This window comes from Procambarus clarkii, chromosome 46, assembly GCF_040958095.1.
Source record: "Procambarus clarkii isolate CNS0578487 chromosome 46, FALCON_Pclarkii_2.0, whole genome shotgun sequence".
Classification (NCBI taxonomy): Eukaryota; Metazoa; Arthropoda; class Malacostraca; order Decapoda; family Cambaridae; genus Procambarus; species Procambarus clarkii.
In genome coordinates this window covers 32,582,198-32,602,105 of record NC_091195.1, presented here as the reverse complement: position 1 = coordinate 32,602,105, position 19,908 = coordinate 32,582,198, and the positions used below count along the sequence as shown (strand labels likewise).

The 19,908-nt window shown below is 42.0% G+C and overlaps 1 protein-coding gene across 2 annotated transcripts in view; it reads left to right on the top strand.

Annotated features, from left to right (window-relative positions):
• The window catches only part of LOC123770540 (methyltransferase-like protein 27), a 121,572-nt gene that overhangs the window by 30,928 nt on the left and 70,736 nt on the right, over positions 1–19,908 (top strand). For both annotated transcript variants that reach the window (XM_069301905.1, XM_045762549.2), the window contains exon 3: positions 17,185–17,293. In XM_069301905.1, coding sequence (XP_069158006.1) covers positions 17,185–17,293 — 109 coding nt within the window. The remainder of the gene's footprint in view (positions 1–17,184; positions 17,294–19,908) is intronic.

The window sequence follows — 19,908 nt, the reverse complement described above, 5'->3', positions numbered from 1 at the left end:
GAATCCTCTGATTCTTTCGGCGAATCTACCCTGGCCACAGGCCAGCCAAATCACAGTCGCACTGGGTGCACCGTCGTGGAGGCCTTCAACCACAAATCCAGCCTGTAGCTGGCAGGTTCCGATCAGCTCCACCGTGTAGGCCACTCCACGACCGATACTAGGGTGGCGAGCCCTAGGCAGGAGCCTCGTGTGATTCCACAGATCACTCTCCTCACCACATTGGCTAGTATTCCAACAGCCAGCCCCCAGATACGACGATTCCTGATACTGCCACGTCACAGGCAGGCTAACACACTCAACAGTGTTCGTCCGGGGGTGACTCACAGCTTCTGCAGCAAACACATGGAGAGACTATGGCTGCCTTGGGTAGACTGCCTCATCGTCCAATACAGCAGTCCCAGGTCGACTCTGTAATCAGACACGTCATTAGTACTGATGACACTCTAGGGCACCTCACTCACAGGCTTAGACACAAACGTCCACCTATCCACTCCATAGATGGCATTGCTGTCTAAGCGCCACCTCACCAGAGGTCAGCAGCGGCTATGTTACGAGCTGATTAAGATGGGAATCCAGCCCCTGTGGACAGTATATCCCGTCCTCACTAGATGGCGTCGTCCATTTGGAGGGGGTTTCGGGAGCTGACCCACAGATGGCGTTGTCATCACAGCTCCATGCTACGACGCTGGGCTCGGGTCCATAACTACTGCCAATGCACATGTGCCGCTGAAGTAAGGCGAGTCTAGATGTATCGGCACTAAGGGGGCAACGTACTGCGTCATAGGAAACCCAACCAGGACAACCTTTTGTCTCCTGTCTACACTCACTCCCTCGGTTAACGAGTTTCTCACGATCAGGGACTGGGCTGCTCCACTATCTCTGAGCACCACAACTGATCTACCAGTATGATCACTCGATACATACCCGCCTGAAGTGTGAGGGGCAAACAATCTTGATCCTTCCTGACTAGTCATCAGAGACTGGGTTCCCTCTGGTGGTGTTACACAGCCCATCAGCATCACCTCCCTACGTGGACCGCTACCTCTTCTGCCTCGGCACATAGCAGCAACATGCCCTTTCTGCCCACAAGTCCAACACACTACATTCCTCTTTGGACTGCGGTGTTTCGGACTGCTAGGACTAGTCCTTCAAGGGCTACTTGGGGGCGTCTTCATAGCGCTTTGTGGGATGGGTCTCTCTTCGTCTTGACGAGGTTTGCCAAACAGACGTGGGTAATTCCTAGGGACATACTTAGTGGAAGACCTATGCGTCAAGATGTATTCTTCAGCCATAGTGGCAGCTGCACTTAAGGTCTCTACCTGTTGTTCTTCTAAGTATGTCTTCAGATCCCCTGATAGACAGTCTTTGAAGTCCTCTAACAGTATGAGCTGCTCGAGGTCTTCTTTGGTCTCCACCTTCCGAGAAGCACACCACTCTTGAAAAAGCCATTCCTTGATGCTCGCAAATTCGGTGAACGTGTGCTCCGAGGTCTTTTTCAGGTTTCTGAACTTCTGCCTGTAAGCCTAAGGTACCAATTGGTAAGCCATGAGCACTACCTTCTTCACCTTGTCGTAATCACAGGAGTCATCAAGGGACAACGTGGAGAAGGCGATTTGGGCCTTCCCAGTCAAGACGGACTGTATCATGATGGCCCAATTCTCCTTTGGCCACTCCAAAGAGGCTGCAACTTTCTCGAAGGCTGCGAAGAACCTTGAAACTTCTTTCTCGTTGAACTTCGGGACCATTTTGATGTTCCTTACCGGATCGAAAATATTTGTGTCCGTTGTTTGCCTCCGACCACCTAATCGCAATACTTCTAACTCATGTTGTCTCTCTTTTTCCTCTCTGTCTCGTCGTTCTTGCCTGTCTCGCTCTTCTCTTTCTCGTTTCTCTTCTCTTTCTCGCTCTTCTCTCTCTCGTTTCTCTTCTCTTCCTCGCTCTTCTCTTTCTCCCTCTTCTCTCTCTCGTTTCTCTTCTCTTTCTCGCTCTTCTCTCTCTTTCTCGCTCTTCTCTTTTTTCTTCTCTTTCTAGTTCTAAACGCCTCATCTCTAATTCTTTTTCTTGTCTCTCTCTTTCCATTTCTAATTTCTTATCTTCTCTCTCTCTCGCTTTCTCTTCTCGCTCTCTCTCTAGCGATTTCTAGCTTTTTCCATTCTATTTCACGGTGGATCTCTAATTCATGCATTTTCACATTGAGTAAACTTATATTTAGTTCACTCTCATCACTTTCAATGTCACTGCCCTTATCTTCCTTTTCAGTGGAAGCTACCTCCTCACTTTCCTTTATACTGTGTGCCTCGCCTTCCTGTTTCTCCCCGGCCTTCAAGTGTTTGTGAACCTTTGACAAGATCTCAACACGGGAATCACTTGCACGTATTTTGGTCTCCAGAAAGGCACTCATTAACACAAGTTCTTGTTTTCCCAGATATTTCAATCTGGCATGACAGTCCTCCTTGTTCAGAAAGGCCTGAACGTCGTCCAGATCGTCGATGGTCACTTTTTCTGCCATTGTCACTTAAGTGGAGCACTAGCACTTAACACACTGCTTCACTTGAGCACTTAACACACCGAGCACTGTACTACGCCAATATTGCACTTTATCGCACCTTGCACTGCACTTACCAATATTGGACGTAATCACACCGGGCACCGCACACTACAATATTGCACTAAAGCACAGCGAGCGCCGCACAGGACGTATGACGTCCAAATAATTACAAACAGGGGGTATTATTTAAAGGGGATTGCGCTACATCACCACCCCTGTCAAACATACTTGACAAGGGGTCGGATCCCGCTGGGGATGCCAATTATGTTACGGCCCTATTGGGACGCAACCGGGTTCTTCTCTGATGTTAGTAGAGTTTGGGAATCCGGCCCCAAGTTAGTAGAGGCTTTCAAGGGGTGTGTTCCATAACGCAAGGTAAATTTAAGGGGGAGGGATACAAATGTTCTGATTTATATATATATTCACCACCACCATAAATAAATAAATACCAGTTGCACACGAGGGTTATTACTACACGATTATGTACAAGGTTGTCTTCCTCCGAAGACACTGGATGCTCCACGGTGCGCACTTTGGGTAGCCCTGGTTCTTTCCTCCGTGGCCCCGATGAATCCTCTATGATTCTCTTGGCGAATCTACCCTGGCCACAGGCCAGCAAAATCACAGTCCCACTGGGTGCTCCGTCGTGGAGGCCTTCAACCACAATCCAGCCTGTAGCTGGCAGGTACCGATCATCTCCGCTGTGTAGGCCACTCCACGACCGATACTAGGGTTGCGAGCCCTAGGCAGGAGCCTCGTGTGATCCCGCTGATCACTCTCCTCACTAAGCACCACAGTGGCTAGTCTCTTCCACCAGCCAGCCCCGGATAAGGCGATTCCTGATACTGCCACGTCACAGGCAGGCTAATACTCTCAACAGAGTTCGTCCGGGGGTGACTCACAGCTTCTTCAGAGCAAACTCATGAAGAGACCTTGGCTGCCTTGGGTAGACTGATCCATCGTCGAATACAGCAGTCCCAGGTCGACTCTGTAATCAGACACGTCATTAATACTGGGACGCTCTAGGGAACCTCACTTACAGGCTTAGACACAAACGTCCACCTATTCATTCCATAGATGGCATTACTGTCTAAGCACCACCTCACCAGAGGTCAGCAGCGGCTATGTTATGAGCTGATTAAGACGGGAATCCAGCACCTGTGGCCGGTATATCCCGTCCTCAGTAGATGGTGTTGTCCATTTGGAGTGGGTTTCGGGAGCGGACTCACAGATGGCGTTGTCGTCACTGCTCCGACGCTGGACTCGGGTCCGTAAAAGGACCAAAGAGCCAGAGCTCAACCCTCACAAACACAATTAGGTGAGTACAATTAGGTGAGTACAGACATCAAATCCCTATACATAAGCACCATCTTCTGAACCACTGACAACAGGTCTTGATACATAAGTACCATATTCCACCCCACTAACGACAGCTCCTGATACTTAAGTGCCAGCTTCTGATGAACTGACAAAAGCTTCTGTCCCACTAACAACAGATTTTGAACCACTGACAACAGATTTTGAACCACTGACAACAGCTTCTAATCCACTGACAACAACTCGTGATACATAAACACCAGCTTCTGATTCACTGACAACAGCTACTGATTCACTGACAACAGCTCCTGCTGCATAAGCAACAGCCTCTGACGCATTGACAACAGCTCCTGCTGAACAGGCACCAGATTCTGATCAACAGACAACAGCTGTTGACACATAAGAATAAGCTTCTGATCCACTGACAACAGCTCCTAATATATAGAGACCAGAATCTGATCAACTGATATTATCTCATTAAAATAAATCACCAATTTCTGATCCACTGACAACAACTCCTGAAACAGTAGCACCAGCTGCTGACCCACTGACAACAGCTCCTGGTATATAAACCTATGCTTCTGACCCACTGACAACGGATTGTGATACATTAACTCCAGCTTCTAACCCACTGATAACTGCCTATGATACATATGCACCAGTTTCTGACCAACTGACAACGGCTCCTGATACATAAGCGCCAGCTTCTGACCTACTGACAACAGTTCCTGTTACAAAGGTACCACCTTTTGATGCACTGACGAATTGTCCTGATACATACGAATCATCTTCTGACCCACTGACAACAGCTCCTGATACATAAGGATCAGATTCTGATCAATTGATAACAGCTTCCGACCCACTGAAAAATAGCTCTTGTTACTTAAGTGCTAGCTTCAGATCCACTGACAACAGATCCTGATCCACTGACAACTGCTCCTGATACTTCAATACCAGCTTCTGATCCACCATCAACAGCTACTGATATATAATTACCAGCTTCTGATCTACTGACGACATGTCCTGATACTTAAGCACCATTTTCTGACCCACTGACAACAGCTGTTGGATATTTACAACACCGAATACAACTCTGTTGTATTCTCATTGCTTATTACTAACTCTATTAATTATTGTAGTAAGTAAAATTAACAACACGTAGAATTCTCATGTACTAATAATTTCATCTGTGCAGTAGGCTAGAATTCTCACGTCACCCGACGCCAGTATTGCGTCAGATTTCATTACAATAAACACATTGTATCCAATGTATGTGAGAATTAAATTCGATTCTCTATAACTAAGGCATTCTGTATGATAATTAATTACAGATAAATTGACCTCCAACTAAGAGCCGAATAGAGCGTTGGAGTCATAGCGATTATCTAGTAATAAAAGTTAACATCACCAGTGAATGCCATGGGGAGACATTAATTCCTCTCCCTTATACGTTTACCATCTCTAAATTGGCAAATAATAATATTTCCCTCTTTTAAATAAAAAACCCATCCAGTCTTCAACGTTTCAAGCGTAAATGCGAGAAATATTAATGTTCGTGACAATAATTTGTTTTATGAACGCGGGACGCGGCGTGGGTTGAGGAAGCTTGGCAGTACACGAGGAGAGCCGTTCTGAGGCAGACCTGCGCATACCGTACTCACAAGGAGACGCCATTGCCCAGCCATTAGGGTAGACGTTATCCATCCTCAGATGAAAGTCGCCACTGTGAGGCGTGAATAACCTTGCAGATAATATCTTCAACTGGTGCTGGTGTCATATAAGGAACCTACTTAACTTGGTTCTGGACTACACGTGACCGGCCAGTGAAGCGCGCCACGATCCAGGATAGGCCTAGCCAGAGCCTGGGGACGCGATTTCGGCAATCTTAAAACTTATACAGTGCCCTTATCAGCTAAGTATATTCCCTTTATTGGATGCATCTTTTAAAGTGTTTTGTAGTAGCTAGGTGATTGTCCGTTACGACGCACGATAACATCTAATAACAGGTGATTAAATTTTTGTCACCTGTAACTCTCAATTTCTTGAATATAGAGATTCAGTAGTTAATTAGTTGCTACTGTAAATATTTGTCTTGCAGCACGTGAGAAGAATTCTCCCTGCCGCCTTCTCCCATGTTAATCCATCCCATTCGTCAGCCAGCCGAATCCAGAGAATTAGAGGAAACGCCGTGGCTTACATAAAGGAATCATCTTTAAGCTAAGATTCTTTATATTCATTTATGAACTTATTGCAATTACTTACATGCAGAATTTCCTAGGATTAACATGTGTTTATTGTGATTCTCATTACTATACTTATAATCTATGCTCATTCATGGTAATGATATTAGTTTCACTATAATTTATAGGATTAGATTATTATTATTTGGATTAGTGAACGAACCACACTAGTTCCTGGACGTACTTACCTCCAGTAATAACCCCCCAATGTAGGTGTTTGAGGGTTTGATTCATTTAATTATACAGCCCATTAATTATTTCTATGATCATATTCTCTAGTATTTTATCCATAGTTACTGGTTCATCTAGGAATTATCTAATGATCAGAAATTCTCAGTTTCTCTCTTTACTATAAAAGCGGGTGGTCCTTCGTAATTTAATTTACTACATTAATATTTAAATAATCAGATTCAAGCCCCAAATGTCCCACATTATGGTCCTTATCGAACCGGATGAGCATTAAATTTATAATTAAAATATTAATCATTAATAACTAATCCTTGTGTGATAGAAGCTAGACTAACTATTTAATTAATTGTGTCAACTAACAGTGTAACACATCAGTTAGTCTAGATCACACTAACATATTGCTACTTTCACCGTGTATAAGGTAGCACTCGTGGGTCATAGCCAATTACCCACAACATTTAGACCTACACTTCATACTGAAGTAGAATCTTTAGGTCACCAAGAGCAACAGCTCATAACCTTATATTAATCACTAACACCAATTAAGTGTTAACCATTTAGGCTATACCAATGTTTCAATATATAGCTGTCAGCAGACTGTCCATTATAGCCTGAATCCATGTTATAATTACTGATTCACTCAAGTCAGTGGATCATTAACATTTAGGGATCCAGTATACTAATATAAATTACTGATCTCATACTAGTTAATCATTACTAACCCTGATAATATTTTATTCCACAATTAGGAGTACATTCAGGAGTTAGATAATATTTACGGCAGTAGAATACTTGCCAAACACAATTAATTCTTTTGTGTTCATTTAATTTCTTATACACATAATTACACAAGTGTATATTATATAAAATACAAAAACCCAAAAATACAGCACAATTATTTGCACATTACTGCACCATAATATAATCTTTGCCAACCTTCATTAGGTAGCAATTTAGGCTGTGATTGTGTTGAATTTGGCACAAGCACAGACTAAATATAGTTGTAGTTTTTCAAGTAGAAATTCTAACGACTAGGCTTGAGCTAGTTAGTGACACATATATTATTCATTTTGTGCTGACCCTATCAAGGGTGGGATTAACCATTTATTGTGTAATTATTTTATTGCATATTTCCATGTATGTCTTTGAGTGTTACTGTAAGTCCACTACCCATCCGAGGCTGATTTAGAAGAGCTAAGCTGAGGAACACCTGTAGTGAGACCAAGGTACCACTCAAATCTTAGTTGCTTATTATTAGGTAGGTAGCTAACCTCTAAATGAGGTAACTTACAACCAGCCTCAAGAAATATTAGGCTGTCAATACTTATACCTGCTCTACATCAAGGAGCAGACTATAGCTATACCACTAGCTACATAAGCCCTATCAGGCTCAATTTACCGCAAGAATGAATCCTTTAGAAAGGAATGCAAGATTCTTGACAGCTCTTCAACGTCCCCTAGGAAAACTGCTTATGAAATGTCATCTCTGTGTCGAAACTGACCCAGGTGACGTCTATAGACTAGCAAGTTACATAAGGAACGCCATCCAAAAATATGATCATGTAAAGACTGTAATCGAGTCTCATAGGAACTTACTCCAGGTCAGTAATACTGACCCAGACGAATTAAGTCAGATCGAATATGATCTTGATGAATATGAAGATAACATTCAAGACAAGTTAGACCACTATAAAAGTGTGCTTGCGAAACAAAATGATCCTGATTGGATAGAACGTTTTTGTAGAAAAACTACAACCGAGCAAGCACTCAGCTCAGATGAAATACATGAGCTACCTCAAGATGAGGAGAATCCTCTAATCAATACTGATCACTATACAGGATCAACAACTGAAGTTCAACCTTCATTTTCTAACCTCTCATCTAATACAGCTTCATGTGATGATTTGTTCACAGAGTCTGATCAAATTTCAGACCACTCTCCTCAATGTTCCCTGGATTCTATAAGTTCAATACATAAGGCTACTGAATTAACTAGCTTATCACCAGAACCCAGAGAAACAAGTGAAGCTGCAGATGAAACAAGTGAAGCTGCAATAATCAGTGGATCTGAACCAGAAAATGATAAAGCTAATGCTGCAGCAGCAGTCGAAGCTGTAATCAAAGCTGAGGCTAAGCAAGAAGCCTTAAGCAACACAAGTAATGGTCACAATTGCTCACAACAGCCTTCTAAAGTAAGTGCTAACAATGAGAAGACTATTATAAACCTTGTGCACCAATTATTAAATTTATCTTCACCAGAACAATCAGTTGACTCTTTACAAGCCTTTAGTTTCCAGCTTGAGTCACTGATAAATTCTTTCAGTAAAGAGGTGGATCACCCAACTACTGAGTGGATGACTAAAATTATCATTCAGAGAAAATTGTCTGGTGACACACTTAATCAATTATATGTATACCAGAATGGTAATACCCTGTCAATGCAGGATATATTTACAGGTTTGCGAAATATGAGCAATCATACAGCAGACCAAGCAATTAATGCTAAATCTGAATGCACCAAAACTGTACCTACATCAGTTTCCTTACCAGAAACTCCCAAAGTGACACTGTCACTAGGTAACAAAGGTGCTAATAATCAATGTAACAACAATCAGTCAAACATTGATTCATCAGTGAGGCCTAAGAGTCCCACAGGTGCTCCTAAGAGACCTAATAGTCCAAAGAGCACTGCTAATAACTCCGCAGGTGCTCCTAAGAGACCTAATAGTCCAAAGAGCACTCCCAAGAGCCTATTAATGGTTCCCCAGAGTACACCAAGTACTCACAAGAGAATAAATAACAAGCAAATGCAAACAGCAAAACCATCACAACCTGCAAATACTGTTTTACCTAAACCGGTAACCCCTAAACGATCTGTAGGATGGGGAATGTGCTTGTTTTGCAATCAAAAACATTCTCTGTACAAATGTACTAATTATCCTAATAGAGACACAAGAGTCAAACGACTCAAACAGTTACACAAATGTACTAGGTGTCTCAAACCACATAATGTTAGCAGCTGTGACACCCCACTGAACACCTGCAATAGGTGTAGAAGGGGCAAGCATCATGCTGCACTGTGCAAATTAGTTAAGACTAATTATGTCAATCCTAGAATAGGACGTATTGAATCTACACCAGTACAGTGTTGCAAGGTGCGAGATGTGTACAGCGTAACTTCACGAGCATCTCAAGTGGATGCTGCTTTGCCTACTGCCCAACTTCAAGTGAAGAACAGAGGAGCCAAGATCACCATACATGGACTATTTGATCAAGGTTCCCAAAGAACTTTCATTACTCAAAGGGCAGCAGAGGCACTTAATTTACAACCAATAGGACAGGTAAAATTAAACTTGTCAGGGTCCATGATAAATCGAGGAACCCATGAATACTCAGTAGTTCAACCGCTTGTACGACTAGGTAGTCATGCCAAGGCTGTCCAAGCCATTGTTGTAGATCAAATACCTTTAGACTTAAATATTAAGGGTCTGGGGTACACAGCCCACTTCCTGCAGGAACGTGAAATTAATTTGGCTGACAACAAGTTAACGTCTGACCGCCTTAACAATGTAGATGTACTAGTAGGAGCCGACTACTATTACCAGTTCATAACTGGACATGTTAAACGATTGGGAATGAATATGCTCCAATCTGCAGGAGGCTACTTACTTACTGGTAAAGTTCTGAATGTGAACAAGCCTAAACCTGCCAACATTAATAAATTAGTCAGCAGAAAATCAATTCTCCAGCAGCAAGCTAAAGGGAGAAACACAACTGAGTAATAAACTCAGATTGAATGTATTGCAATTGATACTCGCCGAGATATTTCATAGCTCTCAGTGAAAACCAATGGTCCGTACTCAAACAAGTACAAGTCACAGCGACCAAACTATTGAATTCACTGCAGACCTAGAATTATTCTCGACAAGTAGTAATTGACCACGCTCAGTCTTCCTAGGTAAATTGTAATGTTGGGCTAGAGAATCTAGTACTCCCTAGGTAATTAATAATGTTAGGCTAGAGAATCTAGCACTCAATGCCACTGGCATTTCTTGAATTTAGTAACAAATTCACTAGGACCACTGGTCCACTATACTTGCGCTTAAAGGTTTGCCAAGAAAACCTTCTTAATACCATGTTTTCTGCACTAAGAGTTAGTGATAAATACTTGCATCAATTGTTTGAGTTGTTTTTTCTTTCGTTTCTGCTTATTTAGTGTAGGAGCGCAGCACGAACAAACTTGCAAACTTACTAATACGTAAGCGAATTTACAGAGAACTAATATGTTTAATGCATTATCGTTAAACATCAGCATTGTTAATTAACATGCTTCCTGAGCTTAATATAGCTCACCTTAGAATTAACGTAATAATATGAGTGCTTGTTCCCCATGCGTACGAGCTTAATATTGCTCGCCATGACAATCGAACACTTTAATGTTCCCCATGCCACGAGCACTGCTCGTCATGATAAATTGAATGATGCAAAACTCCACCTCGTTAATTCGAGTTCACTGAACTCACCCTGTTAGCACTGCTAACGAGCTCACTGTAGCTCACCCTGTCAACACTGTTGACGAGTTCACTGTAACTCACCCTGTTAGCACTGCTAACGAGCTCACTGTAGCTCACCCTGTCAACACTGTTGACGAGTTCACTGTAACTCACCCTGTTAGCACTGCTAACGAGCTCACTGTAGCTCACCCTGTCAACACTGTTGACGAGTTCACTGTAACTCACCCTGTTAGCACTGCTAACGAGCTCACTGTAGCTCACCCTGTCAACACTGTTGACGAGTTCACTGTAACTCACCCTGTTAGCACTGCTAATGAGCTCACTGCAGCTCACCCTGTCAACACTGTTGACGAGTTCACTGAACTCACCCTGTTAGCACTGCTAACGAGCTCACTGCAGCTCACCCTGTCAACACTGTTGACGAGTTCACTGTAACTCACCCTGTTAGCACTGCTAACGAGCTCACTGTAGCTCACCATATTCACGAGTTCAATATAGCTCGACTTGTTAATGAGCTCAATACTGCTCACAATGTTAATTCGAGTACATTTTGCTCACAATTAGTTTAGTCCCTTACTTAGGTAGGTTAGAAATTCAAACCATTTATTTAGGTAGGTTTAGGGACTTTAGTTAGTGTCAACTGAGTACTAGCCTAATCTGTACTCACCATTAATTACAGTTGACTATACTTATAGAGACTGATTTAATAAACTCAATTTCATGTAAAGGTGATTTCGTACTAACCAGTTTACAGTGTCAAGCCTATGAGCTGCCATTTAATTAGCTCATAAGTCAGAATGACTAGGCTACTAATCTCACTGTCGACTCAGAATTTTCCTTGATTTTAATGAATAAACTTTTCAGTTCTCTACTTTCTATTATTTTAGCTAGTTAGCAAATTAGTTGTACCATCAGTCAGAATGACTACTGCACGGCAGTGCACATTAAATTCAATTTCCTCATTTGAATTTGGGGTGATCATGATGCTGCGTGATGTTGTTGTCTAGTAACTCAATAGTTACAAGTCACAGCGACCCTAGACAGTCACCTTACTGTAGTGTCATAGTCTCCTTGATCTTAAATGACTAATCATACTTTACTGTATAATCATACAATAGTGTTATCAGTTCTTAGAAACTTATTCTGAGTTTGCCTAAATTCAGCAGCTACGTAATACACCATTACATGTCACTGCGACCCTAGTTGTTGAGGTTATTGTGAACTTTAGAGAGTTCCTGATTACCGATAACTTAATCATTTAATGTTTCAATATTTAATACCTGTTTCCACTAAGGGGAAACTACAAACCTATTATAGTTCTTAATTAAGAGCAATTATTTAATTATTGTGTAGGCTATAAGTAACATGTTTTATTTTACATGTAATTAGCAAGACTCAAGTTCTTGTAAGCCCTTGATAAATCCGGGACATTCGTTATGTGTGTACTAACATACTAACATATTAACATACTAATGTACTTATCTTAATAACACTTCGGGATAGGTCAGTACACCACAGTACACTACGACCCTAGAATCCTCCCCCCGGAGTTATGTTGGATATTTCCAACACCGAATACAACTCTGTTGTATTCTCATTACTTATTACTAACTCTATTAATTATTGTAGTAAGTAAAATTAACAACACGTAGAATTCTCATGTACTAATAATTTCATCTGTGCAGTAGGCTAGAATTCTCACGTCACCCGACGCCAGTATTGTGTCAGATTTCATTACAATAAACACATTATATCCAATGTATGTGAGAATTAAATTCGATTCTCTATAACTAAGGCATTCTGTATGATAATTAATTACAGATAAATTGACCTCCAACTAAGAGCCGAATAGAGCGTTGGAGTCATAGTGATTATCTAGTAATAAAAGTTAACGTCACCAGTGAATGCCATGGGGAGACATTAATTCCTGTCCCTTATACGTTTACCATCTCTAAATTGGCAAATAATAATATTGTCCTCTTCTAAATAATAAACCCGTCCAGTCTTCAACGTTTCAAGCGTAAATGCGAGAAATATTAATGTTCGTGACAATAATTTGTTTTATGAACGCAGGACGCGGCGTGGGTTGAGGAAGCTTGGCAGTACACGAGGAGAGCCGTTCTGAGGCAGACCTGCGCATACCGTACTCACAAGGAGACGCCATTGCCCAGCCATTAGGGTAGACGTTATCCATCCTCAGATGAAAGTCGCCACTATGAGGCGTGAATAACCTTGCAGATAATATCTTCAACTGGTGCTGGTGTCATATAAGGAACCTACTTAACTTGGTTCTGAACTACACGTGACCGGCCAGTGAAGCGCGCCACGATCCAGGATAGGCCTAGCCAGAGCCTGTGGACGCGATTTCGGCAATCTTAAAACTTATACAGTGCCCTTATCAGCTAAGTATATTCCCTTTATTGGATGCATCTTTTAAAGTGTTTTGTAGTAGCTAGGTGATTGTCCGCTACGACGCACGATAACATCTAATAACAGGTGATTAAATTTTGTCACCTGTAACTCTCAATTTCTTGAATATAGAGATTCAGTAGTTAATTAGTTGCTACTGTAAATATTTGTCTTGCAGCACGTGAGAAGAATTCTCCCTGCCGCCTTCTCCCATGTTAATCCATCCCATTCGTCAGCCAGCCGAGTCCAGAGAATTAGAGGAAACGCCGTGGCTTTCATAAAGGAATCGTCTTTTAGCTAAGATTCTTTATATTCATTTATGAACTTATTGCAATTACTTACATGCAGAATTTCCTAGGATTAACATGTGTTTATTGTGATTCTCATTACTATACTTATAATCTATGCTCATTCATGGTAATGATATTAGTTTCACTATAATTTATAGGATTAGATTATTATTATTTGGATTAGTGAACGAACCACACTAGTTCCTGGACGTACTTACCTCCAGTAATAACCCCCCAATGTAGGTGTTTGAGGGTTTGATTCATTTAATTATACAGCCCATTAATTATTTCTATGATCATATTCTCTAGTATTTTATCCATAGTTACTGGTTCATCTAGGAATTATCTAATGATCAGAAATTCTCAGTTTCCCTCTTTACTATAAAAGCGGGTGGTCCTTCGTAATTTAATTTACTACATTAATATTTAAATAATCAGATTCAAGCCCCAAATGTCCCACAACAGCTGCTGATACATAAGCACCCACTGACAACATCTCCTGACCCACTGACAGCAGCTGCTGATACATAAGCACCCACTGACAACATCTCCTGACCCACTGACAACTGCTCCTGATACTTCAGTACCAGCTTCTGATCCTCCATTAACAGTTCCTGGAAAATAAACACCAGCAGCTGACCAGTTGACAACTGCTGCTGATACTTATGCACCAGCTTCTGTCCCAATGACAACAACTCGTGAGCAAATGACTAGTACAGCATAATCTCAACATGGCTGCTGAAGGGAGCTGCAGGAATACTTTGTCGTCTGTTAACTAAAATTTTTAAGAAGACGCCTTAGACAGGAGGTCTCCCAAAAGTCTGGAAAAAGGCTAATATTGTCCCCATATAAAAAAAATATAAAAAATAGGGAGAGACGGAGGTATTAAATTACAGACCTGTGTTAATGAGAATTATTTAGTGTAAAGTAAAGTAATTAGGTCGAGAATGTAGAACCAGGAGAGGAAACCTAGCTGAAAAAAAGGTTTCATAAATGGAAAAGACGTACATGACAAGCTTCCTTGTGTTCTATGACATGGCTACTGAAACATGACTGGAAGAGGAAGAGTGGCTAAACTGTATTTTCTTTGATGATCAAAAAGCATTTGCCCGGTTTTTCCTCTTTAGAGGCCGGAGCAAAAGATGGAGAAGCAGGCTGGAATTACTGGGAAAATACTGAATTTGAATGGGAAAGATCCTGAAGGATAGAAAGCAAAAATCACAGCGAAGATTTTTCAAGCTAGAGGAATGTAACAAGTGGGGTCTCAAAAGGCTCAGTCTTGGGACCACTGCTGATATTAAGTAATGATATAGACCTACGTGAGAGGGTGAGCTCGTGCATTTCATGCTTAGAGATGACACAAAGCTGACGAGGAATGTACAAAGAGAGGAGAAGTACAGGAAGTTACAGTAGAACCAAGATAAACTTCATACGTGGGCAAACAATTAGTAACTGAAATTAACTAAGGTAATAAAGATGGAAAAGGAAGAGAAGACACCAGCCGGCATTAACACCATATGGGGGAAGGCAACTAACAAGAACCTGAATAAGAGAAAGATTTGAGAGTGGATATAATTACAATACTATCTCCGGGGGCACACATACACAGGGTAACATCGGCAGTATATTAAACGTTGCCAAATATAAGAATGTCGTTTAGAAACCTAAATCAGGACGCCTTCGAGGCAATCTACTCAACAGTTATTAAATCACAACTGGAGTATGCAGCAGCAGCATGGAATCTTCATATAGTGAAGAATAATTCCTAAGTTTACAAAAATACGAAATTTTGCAACAAGATTGTGCCAGATCTGCCAGTGTTAGACTATGAGAATAGGCTAATAGATCCAAATATTACATCCCGTAGATGATGCTAAAATGAGTGAGAGTATAATCATAACATACAAGATTCAGTGGTTACCTAGCAGTTATTCCGAGGATCAATGTCTCCGCAGCCCGGTATCTGACCAAATCTGGTTGTGGATTTGGTCTACCAGGCTGATGGACGTATGAATCACAACATGGTTGATCGGGAATCATTTTTAAGGTTTTTGTCGAATTCTCTTTTGAACACCGTAGGAGGCCGGCCAGTTATGCCCCATATGTGTAACAGCAGGAGTGTGTTGAACAGTCTTGAGCCTTTGATGTTGACAGAGTTCTCTCTCTCAGACAGCCCATTGCTATCCTGCTTCTCAACAGGGGTAAGGACAAGTAGTACAGTCGGGACAGAAATGGTTGGGCACATTTCCTTTCACCTAGCAGCAAATAGGTGCTCAGGAGTTAGTCAGCTTGTTGTGGGGTTGTTTCCTGGGTGGGGTCAGTAATTCGACCCTGGGGAATGGGGGAGGGGATGCGGTGAGACTTCGATACAAGCCTAACGTGTATGAATACATTCTGACTTCTTGTCCCCCGACACATTGAATAATTATTAATATTCTGCATATACTACCATGCCTTCTGGTCTCATGAGAAAAAGTAGGACAATAGGACACTAGTGGAAGCTTATTCTGGAAGCTGGAAATTCAAATGACCTGAAGGAACATAAGGAAAGACTTGTACTCTGCACTGGTGCTCAACATGTGGAATATGCTGAACAAGAGATGGTTGTGGAAGATTTGACAAAGGATCTGAACGACTGAATAGTTAAATATTAATACGACAGGTACAGCCAGGATAGTAGGTTAGGAATAAAGAGCTGGACCTTACTTCCCCGTAGACACTGATAGGTAAACACAGAGCCACTACAGTTGACGACATAAAACTAAAATCGAAAAAAGGCAGATGTTTGCTACTAGATTACTGCCAGAGTTTAAAAGGTTAAATTATGATGATTGGCTGAAAGAATGAGATCTTTCAACCTTGGAATACAGAAGAAATAGAGGAGATATGATAACAACGTACAAGATACTGAGGGGGAATAACCTAGGGGGCAAGGAGAGCTTCTTTACGTTGAGAGACAGTAGGACAAGAGGACACAAGTGGAAGCTGGAATCGCAAATGAGTCGAATAAATGTAAAGAAATACTCGTACCCTGTCCGGGTGGTTAACGAGTGGTATGTACTAAGAGAAAAAGTTATGGAAGCCACCTGCATTCTGACCTTTAAGGAAAGGTTCGGCAAAGATAGTGATTGTTTGTATAGTGAAGCTTTTATGCAATGGGTATAACAACGCTAGTAGGTGGGGCATAAAGATCTAGACCTCTCGTCCCCATAGTCACTGCGAGGTAAGTACTGTTGAGTAAGTATTTTTAGGTAAGTACAATATTTATACGGAAACAACAAATACCTCAAAAGAATATACATTAAACAAAGGAGCTTGAGATATTTCGTGATTTTACCTATCATGTGGGGGCCGGTCGGCCGAGCGGACAGCACGCTGGCCTGTGATCCTGTGGTCCCGGGTTCGATCCCGGGCGCCGGCGAGAAACAATGGGCAGAGTTTCTTTCCCCCTATGCCCTTTTACCTAGCAGTAAATAGGTACCTGGGTGTTAGTCAGCTGTCACGGGCTGCTTCCTGGGAGTGGAGGCCTGGTCGAGGACCGGGCCGCGGGGACACTAAAGCCCCGAAATCATCTCAAGATAACCTCAAGATCATGAAAGATGTTTTTGGTCACGTATTTATAAGTATAATAATAACACTAAAGCTTGTCTGAGAGGTAATTATATTCACTTGGCCAGATGATGGCTGATGGGAGGTTCAACGGGCCCTTCATCGCTGCCGAGCATGTGGCTGAGCTGGTCCCAGAGGACCGTCGTCAATACGTCCGAGTACTCGACATTGCCGCAGGTACTGTACAATTTTGATGCAGTGCTCCTGCATCTTGGTTTAATTGGAGAAGGATTTCTCCAAATGTTATCTTTGTTTGAGGTAAACTAAAAAAATAATTAACTGTAGAATGTATTACACTTATTATAAATTTACACAACGTTTCGAACCAACATGGTTCATTCTCAAGTGATTGAACTGTACGTTGTTGTAGTGGTTTTAGATTTAGCTACTCAGAACGAAATGTCCATCTAGCACGGGCTATGGTGAGCCCGTAATTGAGTTCGGATATTCGCGATAACCTTCTTACTGTGATATTTGGGTCAACGTTTTAAATAGAGGTGGGGTTTCCTCCTCTTTCCCCTGTTTCTTTTTTCGCTTCTGTTTTAGTGTACTGGTTTTAGTTTTTTTTTAATAACATTATCTTGGTGGCGGATGTACATGCAGCATGTTCACTAGTGAGTCCCATTCTTCAAGGCTTTTCTAATCATTGTAGTCACTGTGGAATGTGCATCTAATGCAGCTGCTGTCATTGGATTAATGTTGAGTTTGATGCGCAGGGCTTCAGTAGCTTCACATTCCAGTAAGTAATGCAATAGTGGCGGCTCTGCTTCTGTTACACAGATATGACACTCTTTAACTATTGGGTTCATTACCTCCCAGCAGCACTTGTAACCAAGTCTGAGTCTGTGTATGGCTACTGCAATGTCTCTGGATATCTTTTTGTCAGGCTTGAAAGAGTAGTACCATATCGCAGTGGATCTTCCTTCTGCTACTTTGGCTCTGTGGCGATTTTTGATAGTTGGGAGTATTTTCTTATTGATTTGATCCTTAATCTGTGAAGTGGAACTGTACTGGACATAATTGATTTGTATTATTAGGGAGGTCAGGTACATACAAATATAAATAGGTAAAGAGTAAGGCATAAAAGGGTGAAGAGTAAGGCGTAAAGGGCGAAGAACAAAGCAAAAAAAAATCAGTGGTGTGTAGAGTGGAGGAGTGGTGGGAAGAGGAGAGGAGAGCAGTGTTGTGTAGTGTGGAGGAGTGTTGGGAAGAGGAGAGGCGAGCAGTGTTGTCTAGCGAGTTGGAATGGTGGGAAGAGGAGAAGCGAGCAGTGTTGTGTAGTGAGGAGGAGTGGTGGGGAGAGGATTGATGATTGATAAAGATTAAGCCACCCAAGAGGTGGCACGGGCATGAATAGCCCGTAAGTGGTACAATTTTTTTTTCCTCAGTATTCTGAGGTTGCATTTAACCATCAAGCTGTTATCGCGGGGGAGGATACTGCTTCACAGTCTTTATGAGGGTGTCCAGCTGCTGGACACCTTTGTTGACCAGGAGAGTGGCTGTGTTGATGGCTTCAGGGTGGCCACTGCATGATTCAGGAACTCTTAAAGCTCTTCTAAGGTCATTGGTTGCTTCACATTCCAGAAGATAGTGAAGTAATGGCTTTTCTGTGACAGTTTGGCGGAAGATGCACTCTCTCTGTCGGGGTTCACCAATCTCCCAGTTGTATCTGTAACCTAGACGTAGTCTATATAACCTAACTGCTATTTCTCTGTGGATTCCTTTTGGGATATTTAACCTTTCTAATTTGGTTGCCTGAAGATACCATGTTGCAGATGGCGAACCTTCAGCTATTCTCTGGTGTAGGTCGGCTTTGTTGAGATGTGAGAGTTTTTTGGTGATGATGTTTTTTATGTTCTCTAGGCTGGGTTGAATTGTTTTATGTATCACTGGATGACGAGTTGCCAATTTAGCAATTTCATCAGCTTTATGGGATGGGATCCAGTTTAAAGTTATGTTGAGTCCTTTGCCTTTAGCGACTGCTCCAAGATACAAAATGGTGGTAATTATTTCCACATTATCTTTCCACTGTTTTTGTCCTAGTATTTGAAGTGAAGTATTTTGAGTCTGTGTGTATGATTGCATTTTGAGTGTTTTGTGCAATCACATATGCGAATGCCTGTTGTATAGCAAACAGCTCAGTTTGGGTTGATGATACTAGTCCTCCCAGTCTCCAATATGCCTGTACGCTGGTCGTGCAAAGAGCAGCGCCAGCACTCTCATATTCTGTGTCCACCGATCCGTCTGTGAAGATGTGGGTGGTTCCTGCTACTGCTATGCTATACATTTGCTCTTCTATTATGCGCCTTAGGATTGTCGGATCATAGGCAGCCTTTTTCATTGGGAGACTTTCTATTACTATTTTGAAAGTAGGCTCTTCCCACGGCGCGGAAGGAGTGTAATTTGGGTGTGGATGATCACACCCAAATTATCTTGATTCTATCAAGAATCATGTTTTTCAAATGTAGTCTGTTTAGGACTTTTCCTGCTCTTGCAACCCAAGAGTTTCCATTGTTTTGGCCTAGTCCAACCACCAAGGCCTGCCGTACTGGGATTGGATCAGAAGAAATAATTATCTTACTGATAATTGTAGCTGTCCTTTGTGATATTCTTTCTTGTAGAGAGGGCAAACCCGTCTCCAGTCTAAGAGTTTCAAGCCTGGTCCACATGGGGGTTCCCAGTGCAGCTCTCATAGCATTGTTTTGGGCAACTTCAAGCTTTTTCCACTGTTGGTGTGATAGATTTGTGAGTGCAGGTGCGGCATAATCGATCACTGATCTGACTGCCTGTAC